General features: G+C 43.3%; 1 protein-coding gene and 1 long non-coding RNA gene across 10 annotated transcripts in view; one reads left to right on the top strand and one right to left on the bottom strand.

Moving 5' to 3' along the window:
- Nucleotides 1-9,547, bottom strand: part of DOCK10 (dedicator of cytokinesis 10) — a 301,945-nt gene extending 292,398 nt beyond the window's left edge. For 2 of the 7 annotated variants that reach the window (XR_002825555.1, XM_023740111.1), the window contains exon 1: nucleotides 9,079-9,541. Coding sequence is in view for 6 of the 7 variants with exons in the window: in XM_023740111.1 (XP_023595879.1) it covers nucleotides 9,079-9,201 (123 nt within the window). In the remaining variant the exon portion in view is untranslated. Of the gene's footprint in view, nucleotides 1-9,078 lie in introns of all 7 variants that reach the window. The other 5 variants (XM_023740106.1, XM_023740109.1, XM_004385836.3 and 2 more) reach the window with 5 other exon arrangements.
- A 4,604-nt stretch (nucleotides 9,548-14,151) lies between these two features.
- The window catches only part of LOC111822268 (uncharacterized), a 148,343-nt gene continuing 146,372 nt past the window's right edge, over nucleotides 14,152-16,122 (top strand). For all 3 annotated transcript variants that reach the window (XR_002825554.1, XR_002825553.1, XR_002825552.1), the window contains exon 1: nucleotides 14,152-14,444. This is a non-coding gene — a long non-coding RNA (uncharacterized LOC111822268). The remainder of the gene's footprint in view (nucleotides 14,445-16,122) is intronic.

The following is a 16,122-nucleotide window of genomic DNA, read 5'->3' as shown; positions in this document are numbered from 1 at the left end:
AAGAATCAAATGATGCCCATTTCAGAGCTGAAGGAGCCTTTGTTTGCAAAGCGTGACCCACTCAGTGCCAGTTCTGTCCCTGGGATACCATCGAGCACTAAGATAGTGTCCAAGGATGATGTCATGCCTAATATTTCACTTTGCTGAGATATTAGAAACTAAAAATCAGTAAACAGAGCAAAAGTAGCCACAGCTTTTCAAACAGAGCAAAAGTAGCCACAGCTTTTCTTTTCCTGTTAAGAAACTCTTAAAAAAGAAAAAACCTCTTCTTATGGAAAGTACTCTGAGGTTTCCTTTACTCTTGTTGTTCTGTCTGATGGATGCTAATTGCATGTTTAATGAGGTCCTCAGTCCTTCTGCCTGGTGGAACTGGTAGCCAGTATAGAGTAGCTGTTTAAGAATACAGACTACTGTGCCAGATCACCCATAGGTGACTCCAGGATTCACCGTTTACTAGCATTTGCTGGGGCAAGTTTCCAATCTCTACATATCCTTTTCCTCATCTATAAAGCAAGAACAAAAACATTTGCCATAGGGAGGTCATGCAGATTAAAATAAATTGGACAAGTCCCTGGCACACAGAACATGTTCAGTATATTTCCGTGTTACTGCATTTCCAACACTTCCCAATCTTTACAACCTGGAAATCTTGAAGTCATGATTCCACTATGCTATCTCACGAGTTGTGCCTTCAGCCCACTCTCCTAACTTGCCTTCAGCACCTCATTGCAGTGGGAAGGGAGATTTTTTTTCCTTACTTACATATAGTAAATAAAGTACAAGAGTAGTGAAATAGGCAAGTTCCCTACTCTCAACGGAACTTAATATTCTAAGGCAAGAAGGCTGGGAAATACAATAAACCAGCAATTAAAAAAATAAAAAGATTACTTTTGGAAGTGGTAAGGATCCCTCGTGGCTGAATGGTTAAGGGCTTGGCAACTAACCAAAAGGTTTTCAGCTGGAACCCACCCACTGACTCCTCAGCTCTTCAGAGAAAATCCTGGTATCTGCTTCCTTAACCCTTTCAAGACCCAATTATCTTCTGCTTTGAATTTTTTGTTGATACCATGCGTTTTCATTAATAGAAGCATGCTGAATCATTAAGTGTTGTTAAATTTTTGGTAGGTAGTATGTTTTTTGTTTTTTTGTTTTTTTTGCCCCTTCCAACAATCCTACCCTCTAAGTCCCAAGGGGAGCCCTGGTTGCTCAGTGGTTAAGAACTCTGCTGCGAACCAAAAGGTCAGCAGTTCGAATCCACCAGCTGCTCCCTGGAAACCCTATGGGGCAGTTCTAGGGTAACTATAAATCAGAATCAACTCTATGGCAATAGGTTTTAAGTTCCAAGGGACACACCTTGTCCCACTAATTCTACCCTGGATGCCCCCTGGAGTCCAGAGGGACACAAAGAAAAATTTACAAAATTTCTTTCTCCTACCAGAAATGCACACACTTCATACAACACCCTGTAGGAACAGTAACTTTAAGCACACATCTTTTTTGTTTCTTTTTTTTTTTCCAGTTTCAAAGAGTCATGAAAGCACCTGCTTTGTGGCAGCATGCACTATCAGTGGGAAAGCAGCTTCACAATGAACCTGAGAGGCACAAAAATTGGGTGGGCAACTGTATATCCCAACAGTCATGAAAACCCCATGGGGCAGTTCTCCTCTGTCTCATGGGGTCGCTATGACTCAGAATCGACTCAAAGGCACCCAACAAGAGCTATGAAGAAAATAAAGCAGAGTGATGGTACACAGAGGGTGGAAGCAGAGAAATGGCTGGAGGAACCACTCAGAGTTGGTGATCCAGGAGGACCTCCCTGAGGGATGAGGAGAAGCCATGAGGACTCTGGAGCAGAGAGAATGGTAAATGCAAGGATCCCCTCATTTCACAGGTCAGGAAACCAAGGCACCAAAGAGTGAAGGGACTTAGCAAAGAGTCAGAGATCCAGGTTTGGAATTCTAGCTTCCAGACTCATGGGCTCTGACATTTCCTACACCAACTCTCATTCAGTAAAATCCTTTATGGTCAAATTGTTAGAAGCGCATTATGGAACTCCTAATAATTTGGCCATACAGGATTATATATATATATGGAATTCCAACTTGGATAGCCAAGGAAAGAGCAGCTCAGGATGGGTAGTGAAAGACATCCAAAGAGGCACGGATGTTTAACTCCATGTTACCCCACCCTAATGGCATTCAAATGAGAATAAGAGAAATTCTTTTTTCTGGGACTCAATGACTGTGAGAGAAAAGCATCTTCATGATTTTCTAATTCTACCCATCATGTTTTCCGACACAACCAATTACTTGTTAAGCATACATTAAATTATGGTAGCAACATAAGCCTTATAAAGCATCAAGGAATCATCATTATTGCTTGTCCTTCAGAAGTTGGGGTGATTCTGTTTTAAAATTCTCTGGTATAGGAGGTAACAGTCATCTGTGGTGAGAGCTTTTGAGATTCATACTGTAACTATTTCATGTACTATATGGAGCTATTTTTTCTCAACCTAGAAGCTTAATTTAAGTTCACACTGCAATTGCCACAATAGATGGAGGAGAAAATACAATGCCCATAAGCAAGGGGTTTCCCTAAAGTCATTTAGCAATGAACTAAATTTCATTTTCATTTCTGATAGGTCTAAACTTTATCTCTGCCTCAAGTGAATCTTTCAAAGATTTGCACAATGAACTACAGTGAATTGGCCCCTTGTACAACCTGATCATATACTGTAAAAATATGGCTAAAGATGTAGTTTATTTTTGTGTTTCTCAAACTTTAATATGCATAGAGATCACATGGGGTTCTTATTAAAATGCAGATTCTGATCCAGTAGGTGTAGTGTAGGTCTCTGGGTGGTGCGAACTGTTTCCAGCAGTGCAGAGGAAGAAAGACCTGGTGATCTACTTCCATAAGAGTACAGCCATTGGAAAATCCTATGGAGCAGTTCTATTCTAACACACGTGGGATTGCCATGAGTTGGAATTGACTCAATGGCCATGGGTTTAGGTGTGGTGTGGTCTTTGATTCTGCATTCTAACCAGCTCCCAGGTGATGCTAATGCTGCTGGTCCACTCTGAGTGGAAAAGGTCTATCACTGCATCTGCTGCCATTTATGAAAAACCATAGGAAAAATTTTGTCTCTCAGGTCTCAGAACAAGTTAAAGCTCAACATCTCTAGAGCAAATTATTTTCTTTTATCTTACAAACATCTTAAACCTCATGGCTGATTGAGTATTCCTCTATAACACGGCCACCAGGAAGTACCTTCAGCAAGAATATAGAGCTTAATGTTATCTGTTTTATCTGTTGATGCTACTCCATTGATCTACTCTCAATTTTATCTAAATTTCCCAATTTGCTCTTTTAGCCCCTTACTTACTTAGTTATCTAGTGCTGCTATAAGAGAAATACCACAAGTGGATGCTTTGACAAACAGAAATTTATTCTCTCACAGTCTAGAAGGCTAGAAGTCCGAACTCAGGGTGCCAGCTCCAGGGGAAGGGTTTCTTTCCCTGTCAGCTCTGGGGGAAGGTCCTTGTCATAATCTTCCCTTGGGTCTAAGAGTTTCTCAGCGCAGGGACCCTGAGTCCAAAGGACATGCTCTTCTCCTGGCTCTTCTTTCTTGGTGATAAGAGGTTCCGCTCCTCTCTGCTCAATTCTCTCTTTTATATCTCAGAAGAGATTGACTCAAGATACAACCTAATCCTGTAGATTGAGTCCTGTCTCATTAACATCATAAACCAAATCCTTTGCCATTGATTCAATCCCAACTTATGGTGACCCTATAGGACAGAGTGGAACTGCCCCATAAACTTTCCAAGGAACAGCTGCTGGATTCGAACTGCCAACCTTTTTGGTTAACATCATAGATGTTAGGAGGTTAAGATTTGAAACCCACAGGATAATCACATCAGATCACAGACTGGTGGACAGTCACACAATACTCGAAATCATGGCCTAGCCAAGTTGATACACATTTTGGGGGGGGCTACAATTCAATCCATAACACTTAGTATACATATAAATATGTGTGTGTATATATATATATATATATATATATATATATATATATACACACACACCTATATATATAGTTGCTATGTCTTACATCCACCTTTGTAAGACACTTAGATTATCTCCCTAGAGTAAGACAGAATGTGAGGAAAGAATCCCAACCCAATACAGTTAAATGGAAATACGTGCTCAAGGACACCTAATGTATTTGGAAATTTCAGGCACATGGTGAAGAGACTGGAGAGGAGAAGCAGACAGTCCTAGAAGAGAAGTGGAAGTGAGAAGGCTTAATCCCACCACCTTTCACAATTTGCTCAAGGCCTAGCTGGACGGTTAGATGGACTGGGAATGGCTGACTAAGTTGTTTTATGGACTTAACAACTGAGCTTCCAGTTGCCTTTGGAAGATCTGTTATTAAAGCTACCTGCAATAGCCTTTGTTCATCTCAGAGGAGCACTAAAGCAATCCCTGACAGGTACTCTGAAACACCAGTGGGAAGGAGATATTTCTTTTTCCTTAGGTAGAGCTACCTGATCAGTAGAGGGCATCAATCACTCAGTATCTATCTGCCATGTCCTCCAATCTGGAGATGCTGCCGGAAGCAGCTACAAAACTAGAAGGCAGGCCTCTCTCTGCTAGTTACCATCCAAGAGGCAAAAGAGGACCCATGTCATACATTGAGCAAGATATTTAACCCAATGACTCTAAATGGCCTCTTCTGTGATTTACAACAATAACTATCTAAGAGGATTGCTCTGAGAATTCAGTGAAATACTGTATATAAAACACCTAGCATGGTGCCATGTACTTTGTAGGCTCTCAACAAATAATTTATGATAATACAACTATTATCGCTCTTGATCTATGCTAGGCCTGAGAGCATATGGTTGTGGAAGAGAAGGGAGCCCAAAACCATGCATGTTGACTCCTTCTTTCATTTTCTGACCATTCTAGAAGTTTTCTGGGTCCCACTCTTGTTACCATTTACTTTCAAACTTACTTCTGCAATGCCCTTGAGGAGTCAAAAACATTAGCTAATACAATCAACAACATTCACACTGGATCTTGTAAACTAGGTAAGTTTGTGTTGACTTGTTCACCCAGCAAAGAGGTCAAGGAATTTTCCTTAGATGAAAACATAAAGTCAGGATTTGTACTAAAGGATAAACCCCCTTGTTATGAAGAACTCTACCTCAAAAAAAAAAGAGACTGTTCTGTGAATGCCAAGCAAACAGGCCTTTATTTTGCATACTGCTTTCAACTTTGGGCACTGACAGTAAAACAAGTGTTTCACTTTCATTCAATATCGTGTTCTTCATCTTTTCTCTTCTAACATGTGACTTTTGAGAAATTCTAGTTGTTAGATCCCCACTCATGTTTTTTAAAAACCCTTCCTACTCTAAACTACTTAAATGTCACAAAGTTCAGAGGGGACGAAATTCTTCCTTCTAAGAATTCCTCATGCTCATGCAGACATGTTTACATATTTATGGCTTCTCAATCAAAGATCTTTGGTAGGTCAAAGGTTGTGCTTCTTATTCAAGGCTCCCTAAAATATCAAAAGTAGTATTATAAGGGAACAGAGGAAATTAGAAAAAATCAAAGACAGAATATGGACTTTTTGGGATTCCTTAAATAAATACTTTCCTCCCTTTACTCTTTACCATTTCTGGGTGGGTGGGGGAAGAGAAAACTTACTGTTAAGTACAATCACTTCTGGCAGGATATTTCCTCTTCAAAAGAAGTCAATAACAAAATTTGATACAATTCAAAAATGAGTTTGGGTAGTACTAGAGTAAACAGCATACATTTGCTAAAGAATACTTGTAAATAAAGTGGTATGTTTCTGTCTCAGAAATGCCTAAGAAGACTTTAGGCAAAAATTGACCAAATGATTGTTTGGTCTTTGGTAAAATGGCCTCTATCCTTCCCTCCCATCATCTGGCCCCACTTCAACTCTCATCCATCCTATTTCCAAAGTCTTCTATTGCTCTGCCCCACCACATCACGTTCCATAGGGTCCCTGGGGGGCACAAATGGTTAACATTCTTGGCTACTAAGTGAAAGGTAGGAGGTTCAAATCCACCCAGAGGTGCCTCAGAAGAAAGGCCTAATGATCTACTTCCAAAAGGTCAGAGCCATTGAAAACCCCACGTGCAGTTGGAATCCATCCAGCTACTCCGCAGGAGAAGATCTGGCAACCTGCTCCCATAAAGATTAACCCATTGCTATTGAGTCAATTCCGACTCATAGAGACCCCGTACGACAGAGTAGAACTTCCCCAGAGGGTTTCCAAGGCTGTAAATCTTTATAGGAGCAGACTGCCACATCTTTCTCCCACGGAGTAGCTGGTGGGTTCGAACCGCTGACCTTTTGGTTAGCAATCGAGCACTTTAACCACTGCACCACCAATTCTGCTTCCCATAAAGATTGCAGCCTAGAAAAACCTATGGAGCAGTTCTATTCTGTCACATGGTGTCGCTATGAATCAGAATCGACTCCATGGCACCGAACAACAACATCCGTCTATCTAATCTATCTATCTATCTATCATCTATCTATCTACCTAGCTATCTACCTTCCATTCCCAGAGTCCAAAACTACCTTGTTAACCTGCCAACAACCTCGTCCATCCTTAATGGATACAGTCGAGTTCAAACCCTATGGCAATCTCTCTGTAACCTTCTGGAGGGTTGTGGTCAGCCAAATAACAGGTATTTCAGACATGGCCACCACACAAATTCAGCAGTGAGGTCATTTGTCTCAGCAGGACCTTGTAGTTTCTCTCAAATATCTTTGCATAGCCAGCTTGCTCCTACAGACACACACAATTCTACCAGCCTGCATGGAAGTGGGCAGCCTGTAATTTTTCCCCCTTCATCCTATTCTTTTCCTCTCCTACCAATCAGGCCTTGAGGACTTGAAACAGTGAATATAAAGAGGCTTAAGAGATTGATCAATTTGAGCTAGGCTTAAACTCTGCCACATAGTCCAGTTTTGAGATTTTAGGTTCCAAAGGGATGTTCTGCCCCCAGACACCCACCGAGTCAGGCAGCCAACTCAGGACTCACTGCCTTCCTGTTTCCCCTCAAGAGTTAACTAACAGGATGGAATGTAAAACACGTGTCTTCTTGCTGCCAAAAGAGCTGCCAAATCTGCCTGCCTAGATGTGTAAGGTCTCATGAAATGTCTTGGCAAAAGGTAGTTCAGGAGTGTTGGCCAAGGTGCTGAAGGGAGGGAGGTACATACACTTTTGCTAATGAAGGTCTACTCACCACATCCCTCTTTTTAAGACATTGAACTCATTCATTTTGGCAAGCTACCCTAGGATTTCAAATGTGACAGAATTTTAGAGAAAATGGTGTGTGTGTGTGTGTGTGTTTGTGTAGAGGGGTATCTGGGATAAGTATTCTTTACAGAAATTCCAGTGCTACAAAAATTCTAGGAGACCCCACTTAAAAACAGAACAAAAATTTAAAAAAACACAATTTTAAGCTGCTTATTCCAATTGGATGCTAATTATTTCTTTTGCACTTCTCTTTTGGATCATTATTGAGATTCGCTAAAATTAATAAACTGCAAAATAATGTTACTGCAACACGAACAGCAGGGGATGTCAAAGCCATAATCTTGAATGATCACTTAAAAGTACAATTATTTTCTATGTATGTCGGACAATTTTATTATGTCTTCTATTACTCAAATTGGCCTTTTCCCAAGTATACTTGACAGTATGTCCTTCCTGCCCTGAAAATGTGCACGCTCATATCAGAATCACGTGCAACCTCTGGTAGAGGGTTGGGTAACAGCTGAATCACGCCTGGGTAACTGCAAACTGCAGCCAGTGGCACAGGAAACAAGGCACCCTGGCCACCAACTCCTTTCACACAGCAATCAGCCCCACCCTCTGGGGCATCTGATGCCTCTTCCCTCTGCCAGGCAATTGGCTTCTGTTGTGTTCAACTTCCTGACCTCTGGCTTCAGAGAGAAGTCCTGGCTGTGGGAAGTGGCTCTTGGCAGCTCTTGGCTCCCTGTTCCCCAGTGACTGGCAACAGTAACACTTTGACACTTTTAAAAGAAGCCGTTTAATTCCTCACCATATTTCCTGGCAAAAAAGGAAAATGAAACACACAACCCGAATTTCGCTCCAGCAAAGGCTGGCCAAGAGCGCAGTGGCTGTGCCCTGGTCTTGGCTGTAAGGCCATTTCTGATTGCTTCCCTTTCCCACTAGGGCTGATTACCACCCGCCCCCCACCCCCCACCCTTCCGCCACTTCTGTTCTGGAGTGTGACACCTACTGGAATTTATGAACCTCTGGAGAGGCATGGATATGATTTGGGCATCAAAAAGATAGGACGGTTGTTGCCCCTGGGATTTCCCGAGGAAATAACCCAGCACTTGGAAGGCGCTTCAATAAGGAAGTAACCAGCAAAGCGTTCTTGGCGGGAGAACCCAGTGAAACAGCTTAGAAAAATACCAGAAACTACTGATACTTAATGATCCACGTCTTCCCCAGCCCCTTCTGGAATAGCATAAAGTGGTTTGTGGATTTATATCCCCAGGGTGGAGGGTCGCTCGAAGTCCATTTATTCCTGTGACAGAGTTAACCTGGGGTTCCCAGCTCTCTCCAGGGCGAGGACCTTGGAACCCATCCTCTCCTCCCGGCGCACTAGACTCAGGGAGCGCGCAGACCTGTGGCCTTAAGGGTTCCATTCTGTTGACACGCCTCCCCCTGGCCCCTGGTATCCTTGCCACCCAGCGCGAATGTGACTCGAGGACTCATTCCTGTCTCCAACCCCATCCCCAAACCTCTTCAGCCTCCCGCGCAGCTGTCCCTCTGCGCGCCCCGCATCCCCAAAAGCGCCCCCACTCCTGCCTCGGTGGCGCTGCCTCGCAAAAGTGGAGCTGGGGGCGCCGGCAGAGGCGGCGGCGGAGGGGACGCGAGGGAAGGGACAGGGGAATGGCAGGGTAACGGTGCGCGGGGCGCTCCAGGAGCCGGAGCTCGGGCCCCTGGCCGTCCGCAGCACGCGGGGAGGCGCGGAGGACGCGCCGACTCACCCGTTGCTGCTGCCGGCTGCTGACCGCCACCGCGGCGGCGGACGCGGCACTGAGCCTGAGCTCGGCCGCCTGCCCGGGTTTCAACAGGCTCCGGGTGAACCTGCGGGTCCGCTCGCCGGCCATCGCCGGCCGCACCGCTGGCCCGGAGCGCGCCTCCCGCCGGCCTTCCCCACGCCGACCTCCGTACCCACCGCCGCTCAGGAAGCGGAACTCAGCGCCTTTCCGCCCCTCTTCCTCGCTCAACTCTCCAGAGGCGGGTTTTCCTCGCTTGCACCCCCACTCCCCCACCCCTTGCCTTTACTCCAGCTTCCGATGACTTTCCAAACTCTGCGCTCTGGGACGCGTGCGGCCAACTTAGCAGGCGGCCCCGGCCCGGCAGAGGCGCATCTGTAGCGGGGCCAGAGACGCGCGTGGGGCGGCTCCAGCCCGCGCCGCCCACCCGGCTCAGCTGGCGGGTCGGGGCTGCCCTGCCACCCAGCGGAAGGGCAGGCGGCGGAGAGGCTGCAGGGCCGTCGCCCCGGAGTTTGGGCGAGGCTGCCCACTTCCCTCATCCCCACTTGGATGCTGCTCACAGGGCTGGAGTTCTGGCCGCCTTCGCTGATGTGGCCTCTTAATTATTTTCCCGCGCTGGCGAATGGGTTCGGGCAGAACTCCAGTTGCCTTTCCACCGAGGGAAGCAGTCAGAAGCTCATTAAGGGTCTAGTGGCTAGGATGCCCTGCAGCATCGCCCAGGCCATCATTTGAAAGTCTCCTTTGCCCGAAGTTCTCACTCAAGGCTGTGAAATAAACTTCCAAATGCATTCATTAAGCTCCTAGGAGTCTGAATCAACTCCACGGCAACGGGCTTGGTTTGGTTTGGGTTTGTATGCTAGCTCACACTGTTAAGGGAACTGGGAATAAGGAGGCCAACTTGGCAGCCCACCTCAAGGCTCCTATGGGACTGATAATGTTATCTGGGGTGGGGTGGGGACGGACAGCAAGCAGCCAAGTAAACAAATAAATGAATACAAATGAAAGAACAAGTCAATTTCAGATAATAATAAAAGCTAAAAACAAAACAGTAAATCAGGGCCATGTGGTGTAAGAGACTGGAGGTGGGGCTTAGATAGGGTGAGTAGGCAAGAACTGACTTGGGGGGCTTCTAGATAGGGTGGCTGAGGTTTGGGGGTAGACTTATATTTGTGTCATTTTTCTGCTTCTACTGTTGCTGCACAGCCATCTGGCCTGCATTTTATCTCCAGCTATCTGATTAAAGTCTTCTAAGCATTCTCATCCTGAGTCACACCCAGAGTGTTCTCCAGCTCACTGTGGGTGGAAGTCCAGCCCTGGCCCCTAAGACACCAGTCTGAAGAGATCTGGGACAGCCTCTCCAAGTATTTTGGGTTTTTTCTTAAGAGATCTGTGAACTTGACATTTTTCCAAAGCCAATAATGCGGTTTTAACACAAAGTCATATTTGGGTATAAGGTATTCTTAAGTGACTGATAAATGCAGTCAAGTCAGTGCTCTACTTTCTGAGATTTATTGTTGTGTGGAGTTGACTCCAACTCACAGTGACTTCTGGAAATGTTGCCCAATCCGACACTGTCCTCACAATCGCCAGCATGTTCAAGTTCATCCTTGCAGCTATTGCGCCAATCCATAATAAGGAGGATCTCCCGTACCCTTCCTTGGCCCTCTAGTTCATCAAACATAATATTCTCAAGTGATTGATCCCTCCTGATGGTGTGCCCAAAGCAAGAGAGTCACAATATTCTGTTGCGATCCATAGGTTTTTCATTGGCTAATTTTTGGAAGTAGATGGCCCGGCCTTTCTTCCTAGTCTGTCTTAATCTGGAAGCTCCACTGAAACCTGTCACTATGGATGACCCTGCTGGTGTTTGAAATATCAATGGCATAGCTTTCAGAGTCATAGCAACATGCAAGCCACTACAGTAGGACAAATTGATTGGGCTTCATTACAACACGTATTAGAAATCGTCATCAGCAGAGGCACTGAATGATTTGGGAAGTGCCAGCTAAAACCATCAGCCAGTTCTGTGATATCCTACTTAACAAAACACTGCGTCCTGCATTATATTCTTTCACATTGGCATGCAATATGGGGCCAGTGTCAGCTTTAAGGCTAAGCAAAGTAGATGGTTGCCTATGTGTTGACATTTGAAGACCTCTGTGGAAACCCTGGTGGCGTAGTGGTTAAGAGCTCAGCTGCTAACCTAAAGGTCGGCAGTTCAAATCCACCACACGCTTCTCGGAAACCCTATGGGGCAGTTCTACTCTGCCCTATAGGGTCGCTATAAGTTAGAATCGACTCGCCGGCAGTGGGTTTGGGTTTGGGTTTTGGTTTGGTGGGAAGCAACCCCTCTGGTCCTACCCTCCTAACAAGCACACCCCTGTGGCCATGTCTTTAGATGCATATTCTCCTGGGAGAGAGAACACCTGAAGAATCTTTTTGAAAGAACTTGACCTTCCCAAGAGGAGGCATCTAGTCTTTCTCCCTAGTCTCAGAACACTGCCTGGTACACAGTAGGTGCTCAATAAATGTTAGTTTGTTAATGACTTTCCCTAGAGCTCAGATGGGGCTGGTGCAGTCAGAGAGCTTAGAGTGTCTGAAGAAAGGAAAGACACAGAAAGAAGAGAAACAGAAGGTTATAGTCATCGAAGATACATTGTCATGTGTCCTGGGTATGGCAACTCGCTGATCCAAACACTGATTAACCCTCACAACCATTCTCTAACCATAATGAGTAACCGGAAAGCACCTGCACTTCCTTTATTACTACTAGTCTTACTTTCTCAAGCTTCAGGGGTCTCCCAGAGCACTGGTGTGTGACAGTTGAATGAAGATGTGCGTATTTGTCCTATTAACCCCTGTGGGATGTTAATTCTGTGGCCACACTGAGAAGAGAGGATGTAGGTATATCTGCAGAACATTTCCCACCCAGGAAACTGCCGTAATAAGGCCCCAGTGGGACTCTCCTCAGCCCTTGAAAATCCTGTAGGTTTCAGTGAAATCCCCCACTGGGTGGGTGTCCCCCACTCCCACCTGGGCATAAATACACATTCTCTGTTCCAGAAACAAGACTTCAGAGCTGTCAGTTTGGCACTCTCTGACTCTCCTTCAGTCATCCATCTCTTGGTTCGCTGGAGAGACTTGGCTACGATGCTTTGTAAGGGCAAATCTATGAAAGTATTGTGAAGTAGGTTAAGTTTTGGGGCTTATATTTTTCTTGGACTCCACCCCCCACCTTTTTTTAATCACCGCATTCTTCACCCAATACTGCTGCATTCTGCACCTGGGCTTTTTCATTTTTAGAGATACCATTTGTCATGGATTGAATTGTGTCCCCCCAAAATATCTGTCAGCTTGGATAGGTCATGATTCCCAGTATTGTATGATTGTACCATTTTGTCATTTGATGTGATTTCCCTGTGTGTTGTAAACTCTATCCCTATGATGTAATAAGATGGATTAGTGGCAGTTATATTGATGAGGTCTACAAAATTAGATAGTGTCTTAAGTCAATCTCTTTTGAGATATAAAAGAGAGAAGGGAAGAGAGACACATGGGAACCTCATACCACCAAGAAAGCAGTACGGGGAGCACAGCGCGCCCTTTGGACCTGAGGTTCCTGCGCAGAGAATCTCCCAGACCAAGGGAAGATTGATGACACGGACTTTCCTCCAGAGCCAACAGAGAAAGCATTCTCCTGGAGCTGATGCCCTGAATTTGGACTTGTAGCCTACGGGACTGTGAGAGAATAAACTTCTGTTTGTTAAAGCCATCCACTTTTTGGTATTTCTGTTATAGCAGTACTAGATAACTAAAACACCATTATAGAAATATACCCATCCTGATCCCCACTTCACAAAGGACAGTTAATTAAAAAAGCAAATGAATCTTCAAAGGTTTCTAGTATTGTAGAATAGTGGTAGAAAGGACATGCTCTGGAGTCCAATTGCCTGAGTTCAAATCTCAGCATTACTTCTTCCATAGGCAAGTTCTTAGCCTGTGGTAGGAACAGTTAAGCACTTAACCACTAGCTGAAAGACTGGCAGTTCGAACCTACCCAGAGGTGACTCAGAAGACAGACCTGGCGATCTGCTTCCAAAAGGTCACAGCCTTAAAAACCCTATGGAATAGCTCCACTTTGCACACATGGGGTCACCATGAGTCAGAATCAACAACAAACCTCATTTTCCTGATCTGAAAAATAGGCGTAAGAATAGTTACCTGGGTGGAAGAGATCCTGAGAGGGTTAAGTGAAGTGTAAATTTTGTAAAAAGTGTCTAGCACATAGACTTCAATAAATGTTACTATCACTATGCTTTTAGAGAATTTAGGTTTTTTTTTGTTTTTTTTTTTTTTTTTTACGTCTTTCATGCCCTTTGATACCTCTAATTTTCTTAAGAACCTCTGTGATAAGCAGGACAGGTATTATCCATTTTACAGGCAAGACTGAAGATATCAAAGGCATTCTGGAGATGACGCCTTAATCCAAATCAAAGATTCTGGAATTTCAAAACCAACAATAATAACAATATAATCCTTATATTGTAATATGAAGTCATTATTAGGTAATAATGTTTAATAATAACGTGCTTCAGTCTGGAAAGTAGTTCCACATACACTATTTTTACTTGAGTATTAATATATTGTAAATTGGTCCTCAGACTACTTATCCTATGCCTCATTGTCTCTGAAATTCTAGATAGCTCATTAAGGAGGAAGCTCCCAATTCCACGGATCAGACATTTTAAGAATCAGTGGTAGCAAATTTCGCTCAATAACCTCAAATTCCCAGCTGTGATGTTGTTCTGTGTTTTCTAGTGTTTAGACTACATAAGCTGCAATGAAGTTTTATCAAGTTCTAATTCTCCTCTTCATTTGAATTGGCATAGACCAAACCCTTATATCAGAAAGAAAGAACACCACTCAACAAACAGGAGTGGAGAATCAGCTGTGGATAGGATGTCATGCTATGCCATAAGGGCACAAAGCTAAGCAAATTGTCCCTGCCTCCAAATAGCTGAATTTCAAAGACAGGAAGTTGCTTCTAAAACATTAGTGGTGGTGTGTGTGGTATTTTTGAGATGGAGTCTCCGAGCTATTTTAACGTCTTATATTTTATATTCTTATGGCTCTTTTACAAAATTGGTGTAAATATGCCCCTGTTCTCTAATACTAAAGGAAAACTAAACAACTGAATTTACACCCAGTGGCCGTTTGGCTGAATATTTCATAAATTACATTTTTCTTCACTTGCCAAAGGAATATTCAGGAGCAATAAGATAAACATGGTTTGAAAAGTATGATATTTACTGCAATTCATTAGTTCTTGCCAGAGCTGGAGCCATTTGACAAAGGTGAGTGCCTTCATGTTGTTTATGGGCAGAGGGATTAAATCTGATATGTATTTGTTCTTGTGTTTAGAAGACTGATCACTCCTTGAAAGAAAATTACACTCAGAGTAATCTGAATTGAATGTGACACTCTCTGCCACGAGAGTTTATTTTGCCCACCGTTCACATACGCATATAGGGCTGCTACGAGATGGAATTGATTCAACGGCAACGGGTTTGTTTTTTTTTGTTTTTGTTTTTTAACGCACATACAGTGCAACACTCTGTCACGATTACCAGTTGCCATCCAGTCGATTCCAACCCATGGCGACCTCACGTGTGAGAATAGAACTGTGCTTCATAAGGTTTCCAATGGCTGACTTTTCGGAAGTAGATCTCCAGGCCTTTCTTCTTAGGTGCCTCTGCCTTGAACCTCCAACCTTTCAGTTAGCAGCTGAGCACAGTAACCATCTGCAACACTGGAGACTCTGTCACTGTTAGCCCACCAAAATCCTTAGGTTATAGCTCATAGAGAGATAAATGGCTGAAAGAAAAGAACACTTTCAACTGGACACCCGTCTTTGGGTTCCTGTTCTGTTTTGCCTTTGGTTTGCTGTCTGGCCTTAGGGAATTAATGTTCTTTATTTCTCCACCTGTGAAAGTTACCCACAAGCAGATTTCAATCTGATACCAGGAAAAAGGCAACAGTTACTAGATATAGAATGGGGATTTTGTAAAAACAGTGAGTCCCCTCTCACAGAAGAACTTAAGCTCACTTAGTTGATCTTTTTTCATGTAAGTTTCTGCACTCACTACCCCGTGATGATGGTAACAGATCAAAAGTCCTAATCAAATCTAAAACACTCTAATCATAATCACAAGTTTTCCTTTTAGCTGTTTATAAAGCATACGTTTTGTTATTGCCAAGTTACACGTGGCCAATCTCTTCAAATTTTCTTTTGCTGCATGAGTAATAAGTCTTATGGCTTTATTTTTCAATTGTAGTAAGCACTGGCTATAATAATTTTATCAGACAGAAGAAATAAATACGTGAAAATTACTTAGAGTCTAACTTTTACAATTGAATTTTATTACGATAAAATCAAGAGAGAAAATTGGGAAATAACTTTATATACCATTTGTTCCGTTTAACGATGTATGGTGAGGAATAATTAACCTTTGGAAGAAAAAGACTAGAGAAGTAAAAATGGCTATATAATAAAAACATCCTTTACTTTAAAAAGAAAAATATCATTAATTTACTCATACTACTATGTGTCTGCTGATTTACCCTGTCAGTAATGCTTAAAACAATTCTGAAACAGTATACCATAATTTCATAATAAACAGAGACAATTAAACCAAAAAAAAAAAATTGCTTTCAAGTCAACTCTAACTCAGGGGGACCCCATATGTGTCAGAGTAGAACTGTGCTCCATAGAGTTTTCAATGGCTGATTTTTTGGAAGTAGATCACTAGGACTTTCTTCTGAGACATTCTGAGTGACTTGACCTTCCATCTTTTTGGTTAGCAGCTGATCACATTAATGCTTTGCACAACCCAGGGACTCCAGATTTTTTATTACCAAACCAAACTAAATCCATTGACTTCGAATTGATTCCAATTCATAGGAACCCTGTAAGATAGTATAGAACTGCCCCATAGGGTTACCAAGGATGTAATCTTATTTTTTTTTTTTTTT

This window comes from Trichechus manatus, unplaced genomic scaffold, assembly GCF_000243295.1.
Source record: "Trichechus manatus latirostris isolate Lorelei unplaced genomic scaffold, TriManLat1.0 scaffold00147, whole genome shotgun sequence".
Lineage (NCBI taxonomy): Eukaryota > Metazoa > Chordata > Mammalia > Sirenia > Trichechidae > Trichechus > Trichechus manatus.
This window is presented reverse-complemented; position numbering and strand designations above follow the sequence as displayed.